This window comes from Parasteatoda tepidariorum, chromosome 8 (genome assembly GCF_043381705.1).
Source record: "Parasteatoda tepidariorum isolate YZ-2023 chromosome 8, CAS_Ptep_4.0, whole genome shotgun sequence".
Lineage (NCBI taxonomy): Eukaryota > Metazoa > Arthropoda > Arachnida > Araneae > Theridiidae > Parasteatoda > Parasteatoda tepidariorum.
In genome coordinates this window covers 39,000,790-39,021,649 of record NC_092211.1, presented here as the reverse complement: position 1 = coordinate 39,021,649, position 20,860 = coordinate 39,000,790, and the positions used below count along the sequence as shown (strand labels likewise).

At 28.3% G+C, this 20,860-nt stretch overlaps 2 protein-coding genes across 3 annotated transcripts in view; one reads left to right on the top strand and one right to left on the bottom strand.

Moving 5' to 3' along the window:
• The window catches only part of LOC107451423 (hemicentin-1), a 128,321-nt gene extending 121,897 nt beyond the window's left edge, over positions 1-6,424 (top strand). Inside the window, exons 73-78 of the mRNA XM_043043380.2 lie at positions 856-984; positions 1,695-1,817; positions 1,958-2,122; positions 2,737-2,856; positions 3,972-4,098; positions 5,597-6,424. Of these exons, the coding sequence (XP_042899314.2) occupies positions 856-984; positions 1,695-1,817; positions 1,958-2,122; positions 2,737-2,856; positions 3,972-4,098; positions 5,597-5,975 (1,043 nt within the window). The 3' untranslated portion in view covers positions 5,976-6,424. The remainder of the gene's footprint in view (positions 1-855; positions 985-1,694; positions 1,818-1,957; positions 2,123-2,736; positions 2,857-3,971; positions 4,099-5,596) is intronic.
• An 818-nt stretch (positions 6,425-7,242) lies between these two features.
• LOC107451429 (5'-3' exoribonuclease pacman) lies at positions 7,243-20,635 on the bottom strand. Of its 2 annotated transcripts, none has more exons than XM_016067513.3 (2): positions 20,500-20,635; positions 7,243-16,044 (listed from the first exon to the last, which is right to left on the bottom strand). In XM_016067513.3, the coding sequence occupies exon 2, from the start codon at positions 16,028-16,030 to the stop codon at positions 10,955-10,957; it is 5,076 nt and encodes a 1,691-aa protein (XP_015922999.1). In that variant the 5' UTR covers positions 16,031-16,044; positions 20,500-20,635; the 3' UTR covers positions 7,243-10,954. The 2 variants fall into 2 exon arrangements, with proteins under 2 accessions (XP_015922999.1, XP_015922998.1); XM_016067512.3 differs by having other exon boundaries at positions 20,448-20,526.
• Between the last annotated feature and the right edge of the window lie 225 nt (positions 20,636-20,860).

Below are 20,860 nucleotides of genomic sequence, written 5' to 3'. Positions count from 1 at the left end.
CAGTTTTTTAAAGTAAAAAAAATATTAGCTGAATAAATGTTTATTTTTAATCTATTCATGCCCAAGGTTCTTCTTTGAACGACTCTTAGCGTGTATCATAAGCTTGCAAGAATCATTTTTAAGCATTATTTTTTTTATTGTTTAGTTTTTAGTGTTTTGTTGATAATACAGTCTTAATTTATTTGTATTTGGCTAATACTTTGATAATAAATGCGATCATAAAAATACTTTTAAAAATTTATAGATTTGTTTTTTCTCTGTAACAAGTTTTCACATAAGGTTTTTTTCTTCATCTTTTAGGAATTTTTCAGTTGTGTCTGAAACATTTATTATTATTATAAAAATACTGTTGAAAAAGTTTAGTTTTAGTGTTTTGTTGATAATATAGTCTTAATTTATTTGTACTATTTGGCTAATACTTGGGTAAATGCGATCAAAATTTATAGATTTGTTTTTTCATCTGTAACAAGTTTTCACATAAGTTTTTTTTCATCTTTTAGGAATTTTTCAGTTGAGTCTGCAACATTTAATATTATTATAAAAATACTGTCGAAAAATTATGAATCTATCATTAAACTATCACCTATCAAAGTATTGAAATTCCATCACCCAATTGGAACATCTGCTCATACACCCGAGAGCCCACGGTACAGTTGGCCTTGACCATCGATAGGCTGTCACACCACTCAGTAAATGTGCCTTAGTAAAAATTTATGAAATTTTATTGAAAGTAAAATTCCTACTAAAAGACTCTACAGATTTCTTTTTAATTTTTGTTATGGAAGTATTATTCTTAAGAAATTTCTATTAGATGTCATTATAAATTGCTTTATAAATTATCTTTTATTTAATTAGATATTGACGAATGCCACAATGGATTATCCAGTTGTCACTCTACTCAAATATGTATAAATACTTATGGAAGTTATCATTGTTCATGCCACAGGGGTTATTTCTCATTCGGACCTGGAAGACCCTGTCAAGGTATAAACAATTAATTTACTGCTATCTTACTTCAACTAAAATAATTCATAGTTAATAAACTGACATTTAAAAACTGGTTTGTTTTCATTCATTTAGATATTTATTAAATTTTTTAAGTTTTCGATAATTCGAGCTTTCGAAAGTTCGAGGTAGGCTCCGTACAGTCTACTTCGAATTATCAAGACTCTATGAAGTTATTATCAAAGTTGTTTGTCGAATGATAAATGATCTGACCTATAATTCACAAACAATTGTAGAGGGAAATAGTTGCAGGCACATGAGCTACCACAGTAACAATAGCAGATATAGAATTTTTTCTATATCATTGCTATTTTCGAAAACAATTTCTAATTCATCTATCTCCCCTCCATAATTCTTGACAAAAGAGAAGAGTGACACTGTAACACTTCATAGCTGATTCAAATTTTTTTTTGAAAAATTTTAATTGAAAGAGGTTTTAAAGGGATTGAAATTTTCATAAACAAATACCTATTTTTTCTGACAACTCTAACAAAATAATTTCCCAAAAAGATTATGAAAAATTGGAGTGTTATCGCTCAGAATAGTAGCTTGTGAGTATTTTAACTCATCAATACATTTATTTTTAAAGGTTTTGTTGAGACAAACATGGATGATTTACATAAAAAAATGACTTTTGTAGGTCTGGATTCGTTTACTGTTTTTAATAATATCTAAACTATTTAATGTAGATATAAATGAATGCTTGCAAACACCGCAGCCATGCAGCTACCTTTGCCGCAACTTGCCTGGCGATTTTGAATGCATTTGTGCTCCAGGACTCAAAAGATTACCTGATGGGAAAACATGTGCTGGTTAGAACAATTTTCTTCATATTGAAACATAGTCTTAGAGTCATATTTTATTCTTGGAATGAAATTTTCAACTTTTGAAAATCATTTAATTTTAAAAAAATTTAAACACCATCAAATACTAATGTGTACTGTTATTACAGGAATCGAATATTTGGATAATGTCGGCAGGGAAAGGCAAAGTAATTATCTCCCATTCCAAAGAAATTATTCAGCAGAATTGCTATCACGTTCGGAAACACGTATTAATCATCCTGCTAGCGTTCAGTGTTTGCCAGGTTTTTACAGAAAGAATGGAGAATGTTTAGGTACATGAAACAATTACTTATTAATTTTTTAAAAAAACATCAAGTTTTCTTTGATTTATATGGCTCTATAATTATGCTTTCAAAAATGAAGTTTCACTGAGTATAATCTAAAAGATAAAAAATCTTATGCCATGTGAGCCCACTTTAAACTTACCACCAAGTGTGTAAATACCATTATTTTAATCTCTGGTTAAATTTACTCCACACATTAAAAATCTAAAATTTCTGATTTTTAATCTACACATTAAAAATCATAAATTTGAATATTTTCTATTTATTACATTAGTTGTTTGTATATTTTATTTATTTATTTTAAAATTTAAAAAATCTATTTTTGTAAAAAAAAAATTACTGTTATTGTTCAAAACATAAACCTTGGTTACCTATTTTAAAAACTTCTATACAAAAATATAAATATATATTTAACTTACAGTGTCATCGTATCAAAGTTGAACTAGTTTTTAACACATATATAAATTTTTTGAGTTTTAACTCTTCTGTGAGTATGTTATGACTTTCTACTATGTTACCACGCTAAACCCAGATGCATTTAAAATTATAGCTGTTTAAATGTGTACCAAATTTTAACGTTTAACTTATTCTTTTAATTTTAGATATTGATGAATGTGAAGACAAAGCAAAGTGTCAACATCAATGTGAAAACACAATTGGTAGCTATCGTTGCATATGTCCAATTGGATACCGTCTAACAAAATCTGGCAAGACTTGTGAAGGTATACAAATATTTCTATTATTTATTTAATAAAATAGAAATATACTATGCGTGTAAAATAAAATGAAAGCTTTATGTTAGGATTAATCATGTCATTTAAACTGTTTTGTCATATTTGAAACTGCCTGCAGTGATAATTTGATGTTCTTTGCCATAAAGTACTTCTCAAGAAATGGGAACAATAAGATTAACAACAGCCAATTCTGAATTCTACTGTTATTTATGTTATATGCACAAAGTAGTCATCACTTTGCAAAATGCTTTTTTATTTTTTAAAAACAATTAACACTATAATAGCTTTTTACATTGAATTTTTGGACAGAAGATAATCTTAAAGAATAAATTTATGGGGAAAAATTACTAGTATTGTGTAACATTTTTTTGGCAATCCTATATTATATGCATAAAAAATGGCATTTTGTTAAAGAAATATTTCATAAGAACATCGAAAAAAGTATTTTAAGAATGGATGAATAAGTTTAAAGTACTTACTTTACAATATATTTTTTGTTCAAATAATAGTACAGTTTTGTTTGTTACTTTTTTGGACAAGCAACAAGACACTAAATTACTTTTTATTAAAATCTTTCACATATTAATATAACTTTTCTATTGCTGCGATTTGTTAAGGATATTATCAAGTAACCTTTATATTTAAATTATTCATTCTTATTTTCATTTATAAAACATTTAAACACTATAAAAATATTTTTTTTTTTATGTTACATTGACTCAGTTAACATCATGAACTTCCAAAACTTGGGCTTTTAATTGGAAATAGCATATTTTTTTTAAGTAATTTTTAGATAACTTTAGAAATAATTTATACTGATTCCTGTCATTTAAATTTTTACTGTGAATTAAATTTAAACTTAGTTGTTTGTGAGAGCTTAAGGTTTAAACCTGTATTATATTCCCACATTTTGGGAGCTTCCCTATAACCAGGTTTAACTGTATTAAATTTTTTTAGAATTAATTTTTAGGTTGGTAAATTATTTTTCAATTTCTTTATTTCAGGAAGTATAAATCAAACTGGTATAATTCCTCTCTCTTCATATCATGTCACATTATAATAAGCATGTTATCAAACATCTTCTATTAATTATTTTTTTCCAGATATTAATGAATGTTTAGAACTTAATATTGAATGTGGATCTGATAAAACTTGTTTTAATACAAGAGGATCTTATGACTGTGTTGAAACTCCATGCCCACCTAAGTACGAAAAAGATCCATTAACTGGGTAAGTTAATTTTTATTGATTCTTTCATCTTGAAAAAAAAATAATTATAGTTGGGAAGAGTTAAAATTCTTTATCACAAATAATTCAATGAAAAGTGGCCGATTTAAAAAACGAAACAGAAACTTCGAAAAAAAAAACTTCATAACTATACAGTGAAACCTGCCAAGTTGACCACCCTTGTAAGTTAGACACTTGCATATCTTGACCTCAATTATCAAGAACGGAATTTTTCCTATATAATATAGAGAAGCAAAACCTGTAACTTGACCACCTGTCTATCTTGCATGTTGACCACTGATATAAGTCAATTTTGTCTAGGAGTATAATGAAATTCTATTCTAAAACCCTCATAAGCTAACCAGAAAAAAAAATTCAGAAAATTTTCTGTCATTTTGCATTGTATGTTAAAATTTCATTTGTTTGGTGAAATAGTGTAAAAAGCTAATCTAAACCTTTTGTGAGTTGACCATCTGGGGAAACTGTAGGGGGTCAGCTTTTGACCATTTCTTTCATTCATTGAAAACTGGTGTGTTAGTTGAAAAGTTGCTCTTCCAGTTGCAATAGTGAGCATAGTCACATGCATAACTAACGAAATAATTTTCTTTTTAAAAAGTTAGTTAAATATTAGAATTATATGTAACAAATTGAAGTTCATTCAGGTTTAAACACATTTCTTAAGATATTTATTTGGCTATTTGCTAAATAAAATTTTTAAGTCAAGAAAAAAAAAATTTAAATATATAGCAACATGATATAGGAAACGAAAAAGTAAACAATGACCCACCCCCTCTATAAGTTGACCACTAAAAGAATGCACCACAAGTGGTCAACTTACACAAGTTTTACTGTATTACATAACCTTAAATGATAATTATTATACTTTATAATTATTATTTAATACAATACTTATACTTTTTACTATTGCCTATGTTATTTCATAAAAACCTTATTTCAATGAAAATCTTAGGGTTCTATCATTATTGACTTTATGAGAAAAGAGGAAAAAATCCATTTAAGAAGTTAATTTTGATACTTCTTTGCAAAAGAGAGAGTAACTGTCACAAAATCGTTTAAATTATCAAATTGATTCTGTTTTTAAAAAAAAAAAATTCATTAGTCTTAATCAATTTGAATAAATATTTACACATGATAACTCTCTTAAATTATTGCTGCACTATTTTTTACACTGAAAGTTTTAAAAAATAGTAATTAATTCAATACAATTTTTAACACTGTACTTTATAATAGTGCTAAAAGTATTAAAAATAGTGCAGCAATCAATACAATTTTAAACTCTGTATTATACATTAGTAATAAAGAGTGCATCAATTAATACAATTTTCAATACTGTATTATGCAATAGTACTATTTTTAAAGCTGAAAGTATTAAAAATGTGTACCAAAAACATGCATTTTCAGAGGTGAGATAAGTGTTAAAAACCTAAAACTAAATGGTGCTATAGAATTATGAAAATCCAATTGCATTTCTTTTATGTAGGTACTGCAAATTAGAATGTGATAAAGATAGCAAAGTGTGCCCTCCAAATGTACGATATTCTGAAATATTAGCATTTAAAATGGTGGCCCTTCCCAGTGGAATTCAAGCTTATCAAGATTTAGTGAGACTTATAGCTTATGATCAAGATGGAGTTCAGCTTAAGAACACTGTATTCTCTATTATAGAAAATAAAACTGGTGTGCCTTTTAGAATACGCTTAGAAGAAGGAAAAGGTGTGCTCTATACCCAAAGAAGTATGCCTTCAAACGAAGAGTATCAAATTAAAGTTCAAGCTGTTTCATATGATACTGAAAGCCACGTTATACTTTATACAACGAAATTTTTAGTTTTTGTATCTGTATCTTTGTATCCTTATTGAAAATATTAATGATTTTTCTCTAAGCTTTTCATCATTGTAGAATTCATATTCTATCATTTCAGTCTTTTGTCTTTCTCTATGAATTTTTTGTTGTATTTGTCATGTTTGTATATAATGCATGCTTTGAAAATGTTCTTTGATTATTTCGGTTTGCTTCCAATGAGTTTAGTTTTACTTCAAATAATTGAAAGCAGATTTTTTACAAGACTGAATGAAAACTAGAATTTTTTTTTTTTAACTTTTTGTGTTAACTATGATGTAAAATTTGTACAACTGTCATTAATAAGCCATGCAGTTGCACAAATTAATTATTGCTTCTGTTTAAGAAACATTTTTACAAAAGTAAAAGCAACATAAAATTATCTTCCTAAAATTCATGTTTATTTTGCTGGCATCATTTGTGATTTGCAAACTTCTAACGTTTTAAATAAACTTAAGAAATTGAAAAATACTTTTGTTGGTATTGTTCTGGTACTTTTTTTTTTTATTTCACCATATTGTTTAAAAAAAAACAGCATAGGACTGGTTAGTTGTGATTTTAATCGTCAGAACAAATAAAAATTGCTTTTAAATTAATAAAATATGTTATTGTATTGAAGAAAAGAAACAAAATATATTTCATATTAGATAACTAAACATTTGACTAATTTCACTTGTTTCAAACAAATTAGGATAGCTTAGTACGTAGAAGTATATTTCTACATTTATTTTATTTTCAATTTCTTTATTTCAGGAAGTATAAATCAAACTAGTATTTTTCTTCTCTCATCATATCATGTCACATTATAATAAGCATATTATCAAACATCTTCTATTAATTATTTTTTTCCAAGATATTAATGAATGTTTAGAACTTAATATTGAATGTGGGTCTGAAATAATATGGATCTGTGGAATGAAGAAAATAAAACAGTTAATTTAATCCTTTTTACAGCATGATTTATAACATTAAATAAGTATAAAATGTAAAAATATAAAATTGCAGCAACAATTTGTTTTAAATAATCCAATTATGAAAAAATTGATTTTAATAAAAAAGTATATCAAATTATCTATAAAAAAAAATTTGCTGTGAGAAATGCCTAATATTTTTAAATATTTGCATAATCCTTCCAGTTTCATTTCAAAAAAATAAAAGTGAAAAACAATTCAATTTTATGGGTCATTTTAAATTAAAAAATATATTGCTCACACAAAGTAGACTCATTAAATTTCAACAAATATTAATTTATGTATTTTAAAATGCAGAATTAAATAAGTCACAACATTTAAAATCTGATGCTTTTATTTCAGACTTGTTATCACATCTCATTTGCTTTATTCAATTGTTTCAATTATGCATACTTTTCTTATGACACAGTTATAAATCATTTTTATCATACTGAAAGCAAACATTTAAAATCAAATAATAAGTTATAACACTATATGACAAATTACTATCAGCACCAATTTAAAGCTAGTTCTTTGACCTTTTGGAGAGAGTGGACAGTTGTACCTCAAGTTTTTTTTTATGGTTATAAAAGTATTTAATATATGATAGGCAAATATTAAATTTTTGTAATACCATATTTGTTTAGTTTTCAACATATATCTCTCAACAGAACATGTCTCTTTATAAATCAAATATTTTTATTAAAAAAAATTGGGTACAACTGTTGGTGTAGGTCAGAAACCTTTATACTGGTGACATGAGTGTAAAAGGTCATTGTGTAATAAGATCAATTACAGGCATAAAATGTTTAAGCTGCATAATATTTATTCACAATAGGTGTAAAATCACAATCATTTTGTGAAATATTTTAAGAGACAATTGTAAAATGCATACATATGATTATAAAATAAGTCTCTAAAATTCAAATATTGTAAAACTAAAAACAAGAGCAGAACTTGAAATTTAAAAAAAAATCACTTAAGTATTTCATGATTGTAGGATAAGTGAATGAAGAAGGATGCAAAGAAATGAGCCTTCATGACTAGAATTTTTATCTAGTACCAAGCTTTAAAATGATAAGTGTCTAAGAGACCATGCCTTATATATAATTGAACAGTTGGACATTTTTTTTCCATCTAAATTTCAAGTCAATAAAAAGTTGTCACCTTGATCCCATATTTGCCATGTAAAGTTTTACATATACTGGAAAATACTCAAGCCTCCCAGAACACTTGTAAAATTTCATTTTTCTGGGCTAAAAACATAAAATTAAATTTTTTTTGAAAATATAAATATAAAAGAGAAACAAAAAAGTTAAGTAATTGTAAAATAGTTATATATGAAGTTTAAGCTTTAGTCATACATAATCTAAATAGATATGTTAATTTTTTCATTAACAAATACACATAATTTAAACCCTATTGCAGGTTAAAATGTAATGTATATTAGGTTAAATAAAGATTTTTATGAAGATTCTGGAGTATATATAATTTTTTTCGCTGTTACTTAACATTTTTGAAATTAAAATTTTCATGGTATACCTTATCTGATAGTTTATAACTAAGTTTTTTTAACAATAATTTTTGTTTTGATATGTAAACAAAATTTTTTCATTCGCCTTCACTTAAATTATGCACGTAATAGCATAGAAAAATAAGAAATCATCAACAAATGTTTTTCTCTTAGAATTATTTTCATAGATGACAATAGTTGAACAAATATGATTTTAATTAGAAATTATAGAATGAAAAAAAAGTAGTTTTCAAATCATTTGGTTCACAGTAATTAAACAGAAAAGACATTCAAAATTACATAAACAAATTTATACAACAGAAACTTATTGACACAAGAAATTTAACAATGCATTTATTATAATTAAAAATGCCAAATAATCATAAAAAAAAGATTGAAGAAAATAATGAGTAAAGTAATTAACCCTTCATATTTATACTAAGTTAAAATTCAATGTTACAATATTTGAAACATAATACATTAAAGGAAAATAAATGTAGTTTAATAACACCTTTTTCATTTTAAAGCAGCACAAATTTAAAAAAAAAGTATATATATATATGCTCAAAATAAATTAAAAAATAAAATATTTTTTTATAACACACTTTCATACAAATAACTAAAGAAAATTATAGAGCTTTAATTTACAGCAAATCTAAGTAAATTGAACTTAAATTTTAAAAAGTTAATCCTGAATAGAATTTCAGAAGCTCAAAAGGAAATTTTTTGTAAAAATTGATGTGCTGCAGTGCTATTTAAAGAATTTACACTTTTCAAATTTTTGTTTACCCAATTATGTAAATTGGGAAGTTTATAATTAAATAAAAATTAAATCAAAACTCTCAGTTCAAGGATAATCATGCATATAACAACCATAATTTAATATAAATTAGTCCAATATAAATTTTTATTCAAATTTAATTATCCAAAACACAAAATATATCTAGGACCCCATCATAACCTTGTATAAGCAATCACACAAAACAGCCTCGCTGTTACATTAAAAAATTAATATTGATAAAATATTCAAGAAAGACAAAAATAGCATAGAATGGCATCTACAACATCAACTGTACATGATATTGAAAGGAAAAAAAACAGCACAGGAATTTTATTCTTTGCTTTAGACAAAAAAAAAGAATGCAACAAANAAAAAAAAAAAAAAAAAAGAATGAAACAAAAATTATGAAAAATTGAAATTTTAAAGTTACAGATAAAGTACCTTATGTTTTTACTCCTAAAAGTCCAATAAGAAAAAGTGTAAGCATCGAGTTGATTAAAAGTTTGATTGAATCTGAAAATTATGGCAAGAAAATTATCATTAAAGCTGATGAAAAAAGGCTCTTCTAACATGTCATTTGTAATATAATGAAATAAAAATTACATTAATGACTTTAAATAACACAACAGGGAGGGGTGTTAATTACCACCAGATGGTACAGAAGTCATATTTTATGAGATAATAGCTGGAATATAACCTTAGTCATTAGGTTTTACATTGCAATAGCTACTACAAACCAATTATTTGCAACCAATCATGGGAATGGTGCTAGAGAAAAGAGAATGCATTTAATATTGAAAATGCATAATGAAAGCCAACCCTCATCATTTCTGCATTTACCCACATTATTAAATTCTTTCTACATAGTGCAACATAATTTACTTATAAGTACCTTTATTTTTTAATAAATTTTTAAAAATTATTACATATGTGCTTTAAAGTCACTAATTTAACAATACTAGGAAAAGATACTATAAAATCTAAGGGGCATTTTTGTACCATTAAAATTTTATTTTTTATAAAATAAACGACTGATGCCACAAAGGCATGATTTGCATTCGTAATCTGTTGTAAAAACTGGAACAGGGTGGTGGTGCCTTTGACAGAAATTAGCACGATCAGATCTCACAACGAGAATGTTTTTCATTATCCAATTAAGGCTGACAACAAAAAAATAAAAATATCTAAAAATGATGAATACTATTTTTTGCATAAAATCATGGTAGATCATTTCCGAAAAATTCAACTCATCAAAAAAAATTTCAGTAAACTTTCATTACTATCTCTTAACTATTAATTACACAACTTTATTTTTTATCAATAACATCAGAAAATAATTTTTTAACTACAATTCAGTTTTCTTTACTCTTAATATAATGTTTAAAAAAAATTATTTTAATTGCATTACAATTTAAAATTATGTTCAGCCAATGTGCTTTTCTCACTATTTTATTGAAAAGAAAAATAGTGCACAGACAGAAAAATCTTAAATTTTCCCAGATGCTAACATGCTTTAAGAAATTATACTTATAAATGTTTCGATTAATATGAACAATTCAGTGAAAGGAAATGATTCACGAAATAAATACTTCATTCCCTTAAAGCTGAATTAAAATAAAAAGTTAATTTATTTTGCTTTAATATTACATAAACAATGAATATAAACTCTTTGACACAAGATAAAATTGATGATTTCAGTTAATAAAACATCAAATGACAAATGAGAGAAGAAAGTCACAGAAATTAATAAATTATTCAAGCATTTTGAAAATTTGCAGCTATTCTCCGCCTGGGTTTTGTCTTCTTTAAAACAGTCATACTGGAGTTTGAAGGAACAGAATTTTCACAACTTTCAGCAGAAGAATCACCGTGAGATAAACATTTAGAAATCTCAGAAAATGATTTAGAAGTCCTTTTATCAGAAGCTTGAGAATCTGGAGACGATACAATTGTTAAAGACTTTTTAGTTTCTTTAGCAGGAAGATCTGGCCACTCTGAACTAGATAAAGGACCCTCAGCTTTGATAGCATACTTCATTACTTGAGCAGGAACAAACATGTTAGAAGGAGGATTATCTTTTCCTCTTGGAGACCACTGTTGCACTGTGCTGTTTCTTACAATTGCAGTACCGCCACCTGGAAGATGAAATACATCCCCTTGCGAAACAGAAGCATTATTATCAAAAGATGGGAGAGGACCAACATTGTTTTGCTGAACAGCTGAAACAGTTTCTGAAGGTAACAGTAATCTTTGATTCACCTTTAAAAAGGATTCGGGTATTTGGCTCTGATAAGGCTGCCCGTGACGCATTAAAGTTGTATCGAAACGCTGAGGAAAAGGTTGGTAGTTTGACGGAGGATAAGTTGGTGCAGCAGGACGGAAGTTTACAGGAGGGATGAAATTTCCTGATGGCGGTGGAGGAATTAAATTTGTAGGTGGAGGTGGAAATAAATTTGATGAAGTTTGTCTAAGAGGAGAGAAATAAGGTCTTGGATCAGCAACGAAATTTGGTGGTGGTATTTGTCTATAGATTGAAGGATCCGGAGGAAATACATTGTGATTTAATGAAGTTCTAAGAAAAGCCAAGCCAGTTTCAGCTGCATTAGCTGCAGCTTCCAGCTTGGTGGCACATGGAATACTGGAAACATGTTCATTGTTTGGAAGTTTGATAGTTGCTGTATGGAAATTTGTAATACCATGGCTTTGGTAATTATAAATGGGAGGTTTTTTATAAATATCTAAACATAATTGGCGTAATAAATCTGGAGCTTCAGCCTTTGGGTGTGAAGTTGGTGATTTGGGGAATGAATTGTTATTTTTAATCTGATTTTGGCTTTGTTTCATATTGTGCTGAACACCTTGAAATAATTCTTCAACAGATACTTTTTGGCCATATGTTTGCTCAGAAACTGAATTTGTTTGTTGAGGATGTTGCTTTGGAGATTGTTTAGTTAATTCTGGATTTGTTGGTGAGTCTGGGGCTCTTTTTTTCAAATTCAACCAAAAATTCTGAAAATCCGAATGAGAACCTGTTGCACTATCTTGCCTGCTTGGGCTTCCAGATGATCCACTACTAAGCCGATTGGCATTAGGGGTCACAAATTGTTTATTACTGGAGTTGTAAAAAGTTAAACTTGAAGGTAAAGGATTAAAGCTTTGATTAATTCCCACAAAGCTGTCATTATTATCAGCTTTATAAAATGGTTTTGCCTGATTTGGAACAGAAGAGTTCAATTTTTGTAGAACTTGAACAAGAGGTGGATTTGGATGCAACTGTTTCACAGCAGAATCAAATACTGATGTGCGCTTCAACTTTGGAGTCAAAACCCTAGTTGTCTTAATGGGTGAGTTATTATTTTGCTTTTGAAGTCTCAATCCATGAGATATATTTATCAGAGCATCAGCTGGCATTCTATATCCTTTTTTAGTTCCAGAACCAATAGCAATACCACCAAGAAATTCTTTGTCAAAAAGAATTTCATACATATCATCACTTTCTTTTTCAGCTTTTTGAATGCCTATAATTGTGCCCTTGAGTCCTAAAGGTACACTAGATGAAGGTCTTATATTTACAACTCTATCAAATAAATGAAAAGAGCATTTATGATCAGGCTTATATACACCTTTGTTTAAAAGAGGATTGAATAACTGATCTGGTTTTAGAACTTTTTTTACATGATAGATCTCATCTTTTGTTGAATTTAAAACAGTTTTTTCAACTGCACAGATAATTCCCACATCTAGCTTATTCATACCACACTGTTGGCGATCTGCTAAAGAACAAGCTTGTTCCTTTAACCAAGTTGTAATTTCCTTCATTATTTCAGACCCTTCCCCATTAGGATATAAATCTTCTACATAAATCACATCATTATCCATGAAGTTATACAATTTTTCAAAAAAGTCAGCAAATTTACAAAGATAATTGTTTAAAGTTTTAACAACTTCCTCAGAATACAACCACTGGTTATCTTTCTTTTTGGAGAAGCCCTGCACTTCTTCATTCTTTTTATTGAATTTTAAGTTCAATCCAACATTTACACGATTAGGACAACTGCTTCCCTTTGGACTAGTTTGAATCATAATAACACCAGTAATACAAGAAAAAAAATGTGATTCTATTCCTAACTGTTGAGCAGCAATATAACCAGGCATGAATTGTTCTTCCATTAATGCTTCTTGATTGTGTATAACAGGTAATAGATTTGGCTCAGTAGTAAGTTCAATATCAACCAGTACACATCCTTTATTTTTAATAACATCATTATCATTAATTTTTCCTGCACTGCCATAATATTGTGAAGTAAGCAGGAATACAACTGAATTAATTGGAAATATATCAACTATGCTTTTCTCTGTTTTTGAATCAGGATTAAAGGGAATGATATCGCTGACGACCGTCTGCGCTGCACAATATATTAAAGATCCCTCAAACTGTTTATCTTCAGCAATTCTACCATCGTTTTTGACAATGTATTTCACACCTGAAAATTTTTTTACAAATACAAGTACATTAATTTTTTGAGTGAAAATTCCCCATCGTTGATAGGATTGCTCTTCAACATTTTCTACTTGACGAACCCAGATTTTTTGTTCATCTTTAGTCATATCTTTTGAAACAATCATTTTTTCATTTGAACGCCAATCTTTATCAAAACAATATTTTACTTTGCCATCAGACAAAGATACTACTAAAGCTTCCTGAAGATGTGGCCAACCAACATATATAATTTTGCCCATTAATTTTTCACTTAATTTTATCATCTCCTCTTCAACAGACTCCTGGATGGTTATCATCATATTATCTTTCATGCTTACCATATGAAACACTTTAACCTTTTCATTTTTCAGACAAGCAGAATGTTTTAAAGTTTTTAAAGTAGGAAAACCTAAAATAAATCGATCTAAAACAACATCCTGACAAAGCCCTTTATAAATGAGTTCAGATGGGAGGCGAAAATAATCAGGCTCGATTCCCCTAACTTCAGCATGTGTTTCACTAATAGGAGAATAATGACCAGGTAAAAAAGATAAGGGTCCACCGGTTATTTTTGAATTATATGTATACAAAAGATGAGGACCATGCCGATTACGCAGTCTTTCTTCTTCAGTTAAGTTTTTATCTGCCTCAGCTGCAAATTTCAATAAAAGTTTTTCATTTATGAACGGAATGAGTACTATAGCTTCCCATTCTTGCTGCTTCCCATTTAAATCAGTTAAAAAGTCATCAGGATAAAAGTCAATTAAAGGAGAATCTTTATCACACATTAACTTTTGATATGATTCAGGTAAAAGATCTTTACTTAACTTAGGCAAAACGGATAGAAGTTGCTGAAAAGGCAAAAATGGATGACCCAGCTCGAAATTCATTTCCATGTTTTTGAAATCCTTAACATCAGAAATATATGGAGAATAATGGTGAGGATAATACCAACTCCATGAAACAACACCATTATAATAATAATGCAAATTCCACTGTATAGCTCTAACATAACCCTCAGCCTGATCTTTCATAACATCGTCTGTTACTTTTTCTAACTCAAGCTTGTTCATATAGTAATCTACTTTATGCATATTAAATTCAAGTTCTAAAGTTGAACACTCTTCTTCACTATCTTCATCTTCACTTGAAGAATCATACTCAGCTGTTTTTGCAATAGCTAAATTGCTGAAACCTAATCCAGAAAGAATATCAGAAGTGCTTGTTTTGTCATCTTCCTCTATGTTCTGACATTTGGATTTTTTTTCTAAGTATTGAAAGTCTTCATTTAACTCTCCAAATTTTTGAAAATCATATTCAGCAAGCTTTTCAAAAAACATTTCAAATCTTTCAAGGTTTAAAAAACCACCCTCATTAATATAGCCTCCCAACATAGGCAAGGCGTCCATATAAGTTTTAAATAAAACTGGCAAAGCATCATGATGAATATGCAGTTGCGGTAAATGAGGTATAAAATCATTGCCAACAAGAAAACTCATTAATACAAAATCATCAATAATTTTTTCAACATCATACGGAAATGGTAGTTTATCTTTAACAGGAGAAAACTCATGATAGAAATAATCTCGAAGAAGTGATATATGAAGTAAATGAAAAGTGGTTTCTTCTGCAGTAGCAATCTTTTTCTGATTTTTCTTACCAAACTTTACTTCCTCACGTAATAAACAAAAATGGGGCTCATGAGAACATAAGCCAAGCATTATTAGATCAGCATCTAGTCCATATAAACAATGTCGAGTATTTGGATTATATTTTGGTTGTGATTTTTCATATCTAATGAAGTCCATTATTTTATGTTCACCTTCACCTGGTGTTTCATGTCCAGATAAATAAACTCTAACATCTTGCCACAGTTTATCAGTTGATATTTTATAAACAGCAAATTCTTTTAAAATAGTATTGAGGCGTACCATGAATGGTGTACCAGGAGTGATACAATTCGAGTCAAACTTTGCATCCTGTGGTAGAGATTCACCAGAAGCAAGCGCTTGTTCCTCTAGCATTAAAGCTGTTTTGGCAGTACGAAATCTGCGTCCTCTTTGTTGATTCATTTTTGCTCGTGGGGCAACACCATCAACAGCCATAAAGAAAACCTTTTTTGGTTTTATCATTTTGAAGAGGAACTCAATATAATGGCATATGTTAGCAAATATCTTTTCTTCTGTAATTCGAAAATGTGGGTCATCATCATTTGGATGAGAGCAGGTGTGTATAATTCCATTCATATCTAAATATAAATTATCAAAATCCGGGATTTGAAATTCTGTTACAACTTCACTCAGGCAAGGATAACGCTCACTTATCCACCGGTAAAACTTAGGAACACCCATTTTGATAAAAGTTACTGAAAAGAAATAATAAATGATTATGTTACAAAATTAAATCATAGAAATATGTTATACTCAGGGTTATTAACTTATTCAGTAAAAGAAAAAAACTGACGTTACAATTATTACATTTTTAGCCTGTTATATAGAGGAGTAAAATGTCTGTGACTACCATGACATATAAAGTGCTTATTTATCAACAAAGAAAAAATGGAATAATGGTGGGATATAGATGTTATGACTTTTAATAAATATTGATAATCAAAGAAATTTCACATCTCCAAAACAAATTAAAAAGAAGATAGATAACAACCGGGTTTTTTTTCTGTACACAACAGCTAGACATACTGTTTTAAGTATTAAAGCTAGAAGAGACATTTTCAACCTTCTACAAGGTCTTGGGAAGTATACTTCCCATCAATTCCATTTTTAGAAAAAATGCCGATGGAAAGCTGTTTCCCGCCTATGATTTATGTGCCTATCTGCTGATAACTTCAGAAAATTATCAATGAAGAGGTTTTTGTTTATGTAAAAGTTTGTACAATTATTTTCGATTTTCAATTAAATTCTTTTTAGATAAAATTTTGAAAATAGGTTTGGCACTAACTACAGTAAACAAAGTGTTAAAATATGGTTAAAGAAAGGAAAATATGTTTAAGTCAAAAATCAATGGAATACTAAAAATAAAACAAAGAAAAGTTTACTTTTATCACAATTAGAAATATGCTGCTGTTAGCCGTAATTCGCACCTAAAATTATAATTCGATTCCTAGAAAATTATACCCAGTCATATTGATGCCTAACTTTTAAAACACTTTTGCTTCTATGCTTTAACTTTTGATCCAGGTAAATGACAGATAAGTAGTTACGAGTATGACGCCAACTTGCTCCGAGTATCAGTGGGTGCCTGGACCAGAAATTATGGGTAAGATGTCACAAGCTTGAGTCACTGCATTTGTTGGAGAAGAGCAATTATTTAGCCCTTCTTTTCTTCCGTTGCATTTGACTCTGAAACCGGTAATTATATAATATGTCTACAACAGAGTCACAATGTGAATCATATTCCTTGCGTTTCAAAAGTCATGGGATTTAAAATGAACACATAGCAATTCATATTCATGCTGTTTAAAAATGTTTACATAACAATTCCTATTCACGTAGTTTAAAAATTACACATAGCAATTCATATTCAAGCTGTTTAAAATTCACACATCCTCTTTCACATTCAAGCATTAAGATTTGTATTTTCATGATTCACATTGCGATTTTTAAAAAATATAGTTTAAGTGTTGCAATTTCAAAATTTTCATATTTAAAAAAAGTTTTTTACTACCATCATAACCAAAGATAAATATTGTGTTTAAAAATATAATTTTAAAATTAAGCATATCTGAACAGAATTAGCAACTAAAAAAAGAAATATTTAGCTACCATTGATGCCTGACTACCACATTCTAATAACTAACCCTATCTTGAATAATAAGTTAACAAAATAAGAAATGATGTGCTAAGCTTCCCATTATGAGACATTATTTTAAAAAAATTCCTAACTAGATTACGGAAATTTATTATCCCTATTACAACACAAAAATTGTTAAAAAAAAAAAAAAAAATCTATAAGCATAACAAGGATGATAGGATATACTAAAGTGGAAAAAAAATGTGAATAAAGCACAGAAATAAACATACTTTATCAAGTATAGAAAAAAACATACTATATTTTTAGTTCTCCAGAGAAGAACCTTTCTCAGTGTCTTAACAACAAATGTAATTAGAATTGTAAGGAGATAAGCGCATGCTAAATGTTTCAAACAATCAAAACAGAGGCACAAATTTGAAAAAAGAAGATAAGAAACAGGTATGAGGGAATTTGGAGGGAAAGTCAGGGGCAAACGATTAAATTAGAATAGATTTACATTGGAAAATAATGGAATACTAGAAAGATAAAATTATTAGATTTTTCAAAATATGTTAGGTAGATGAAGAGCAAAACTGCGCAATTGTTTATCTAAAAAAGAGTAACACTGCACTGCTCTTCATCTCCCCAACTTGATTTCTCGGAATCACTCCATACTTTGAAAAATTTTAATAGTTCCCTTAATGATCATTCTAGTATCCCGCCCTTTCCCTATGTCTGCGAATCTATTTTAATTTAATCTTTCGCACTTTGTGGTTTTTCCAAGCCCCCCCCCCACACTTGCTTTTTATCACCCCTTTCGCCATTTTATTACTCTGTCTTCATTGGTTACCACTCTGCACACAATTATGTCTTTACATTTTTAATGTCTTCGGTGTTGACACTGAGAAAGGTTCTTGTCTGCATAATAGCATATAGAATCAACTGAATCTATATGTCCATTTTGAACTTGATTTGTGTTCTATTGACATTGTTTTTCACTTTACTCTACCACCCATTTCATTTATTACTTTTTGTGAGTAACTGTAAAAATGTTCTCTAAGTGTTTGAAAACGATGAATTGAACATTATTTTTTAAGATTTTAAACTAATCTATGGTAGTTTTTGTCACATAATTATTTTAAATATTAATAAAATAATTATTAGTTCTTTCAGACTTCAAATAGGACAGAAATCTGGAAACAAAAAGAGCAGTTATATGTTCAAAAAAGAAACTGTATTTCACAAAAGAATGTGGTTCTTAGGAAACCATACCATTTACATCGCAATCCTGATGTTTTTAATGCTGGAGTAAGAGATTTACGAATATATGATATTAAATATCAGAATTTTAAAAACGACACGAAATTCACTGGAGAAAAAACGATAAGTAACTGCCAAAGTAAGGATTCGAAAACGACATTAATTTATGATGAAATCATAACCAAACACTTTAAAAAATGGTTAATCAATTTCAAAATATTGGAATTTGAGGAACCATATGAAATGACTGAAAAAATAAAAGAAATATGTTGATTTACTATGTATAATCTTAGCAAATTTACCACTTCAAGAAGTAATTCAAATTCAAAATTTGTGTCCAATTCAAAATGTGAACAAATATCAATAAGTAACTGCAAAAAAATTTTGTCGAATTGCAATGGAACTAGGCATATCAAAAAGTGATTTTGGACACAATTAAAATTCATGCCTTGTAAAAATATGGAATTACATATATCAGCATTTTAAAAAAGCTCAAAGAAATGGCCGATTAAACAATAAATAGAATCCATAAAGCTATTTAAAGCCATGCAGATTTAGGAGAAAATAAAATTTCTCAAAAAGTAATTTCTTAAATTCAAAATTCCTGTATTATAACCCCAGACTTAAATAATTAGAATTCGAGAAACATATGGAAACTGCCATAATTGATTGAAAATTGGCTTGCATTTATAACAAAATTTTATTTATTGAAGTCAATCCACAACAGGAAGAAGTGATTACTTTAAATTCTGTGCATTAATAATGAGGTACTGAAAATATTGAAGTCTAAAAATTGCATGTAAACAGACATTCAATAACAATCATAAAAGTGACCTTTCCAGTAGGTTAGATAAGGATATTTCCATATCATGATCAGTCTCACCAAGGTGCCATCTTAAGCTTGCAAATTTTCTTTAAAAAAACATGCAAATGTTTGCCCATAGCTGGCTACTAGCCATATCTTTCGAATTGGTCCCTTTCCGTGATGTGTTTTTTAGTTACTCGTTGCCAATGCCCGGAAGTTGCCAAGACTTGGTGATTACTCTGCCACAGATCACGATACAGAAATCTAAGCCGCTTATCCCATGAGAATTTAAGATGGAATCAGCACAAATAAATCTCATTTTGGATAGAGCCGAACCGAAAACAGGATCAGAAAGATATAGGGATTTTCCTATGCCAAAAGACAATACGAAATAAAAAAAAATTATACGAAGAGCCAGCGGAACCTCTCAGAGAATTCCGAATATAATAAGAAATGAAATGGTGATCAATTATGACATCGTATGGAAACTAAAAATTTGATTATTCAAACATTTAGCAGTCAAACAGTAATTTCAAACATTTGTTATGTAAAAATATTAAAAATTGCATAGCAAATAATTAGCAACTATATAATTATCACAAGTCAGTAAAAGTTAGTTTAATAGTTAATATAGATGAAGAAATAAATAAAAATGATCATTTCGATTAAGTAAAAAATTTATAATTGTATCATTTGTATTATAGGAAAAAAAAAGAATTTTAGAAAAAGTACTGGAAATGGTAACTCTTAAATTAAAATAATTAATACAGAACAAATCAGAAAATTTTTTGAAATTTTATGAAGCAATGCGCCACATTACAGATGTAGTGCTTGTTTCAGTTACATAATGCAAGTAATTTTTTAAAAAGAATGAAAAAACAAAGCCTCTGAAACTACAAAAAAAAATTTATAGGGAAATTATACGCTATAAACTAAATAATTTTCGAAAACCTTACTTATTTAATAATAAGTTCCTTAAATTTAAAATTTAATATATTAAACACAAACCTTTTTCACTTTTATAAATATGACAATGATTGCCACATCCACAAAGATGAATACTGTTCTGAAAATAAATAAGTCATTACTTCTTTACTAATAACTAATTTTGAAAAAATGTAATATGTTGTTATTCGTAAAGTGTGAAAAAAATCGTTCAAAACTAAAGAAACATCTAACTTAAAAGTTGAACGAATTCATTGCGCATCAATTAAGAACCTGTTTGAAAACACCATTAAGTGATAAAAAAATATAAACACCCACTGAAATTTCAAAAAAATTATTAATTTGTCTTTAAAAAATTACTCAGGCATAAATTTAAACCACACTTTTAAATAGCAGAATTTTTAAAACTTTTAAAAGCAATCTT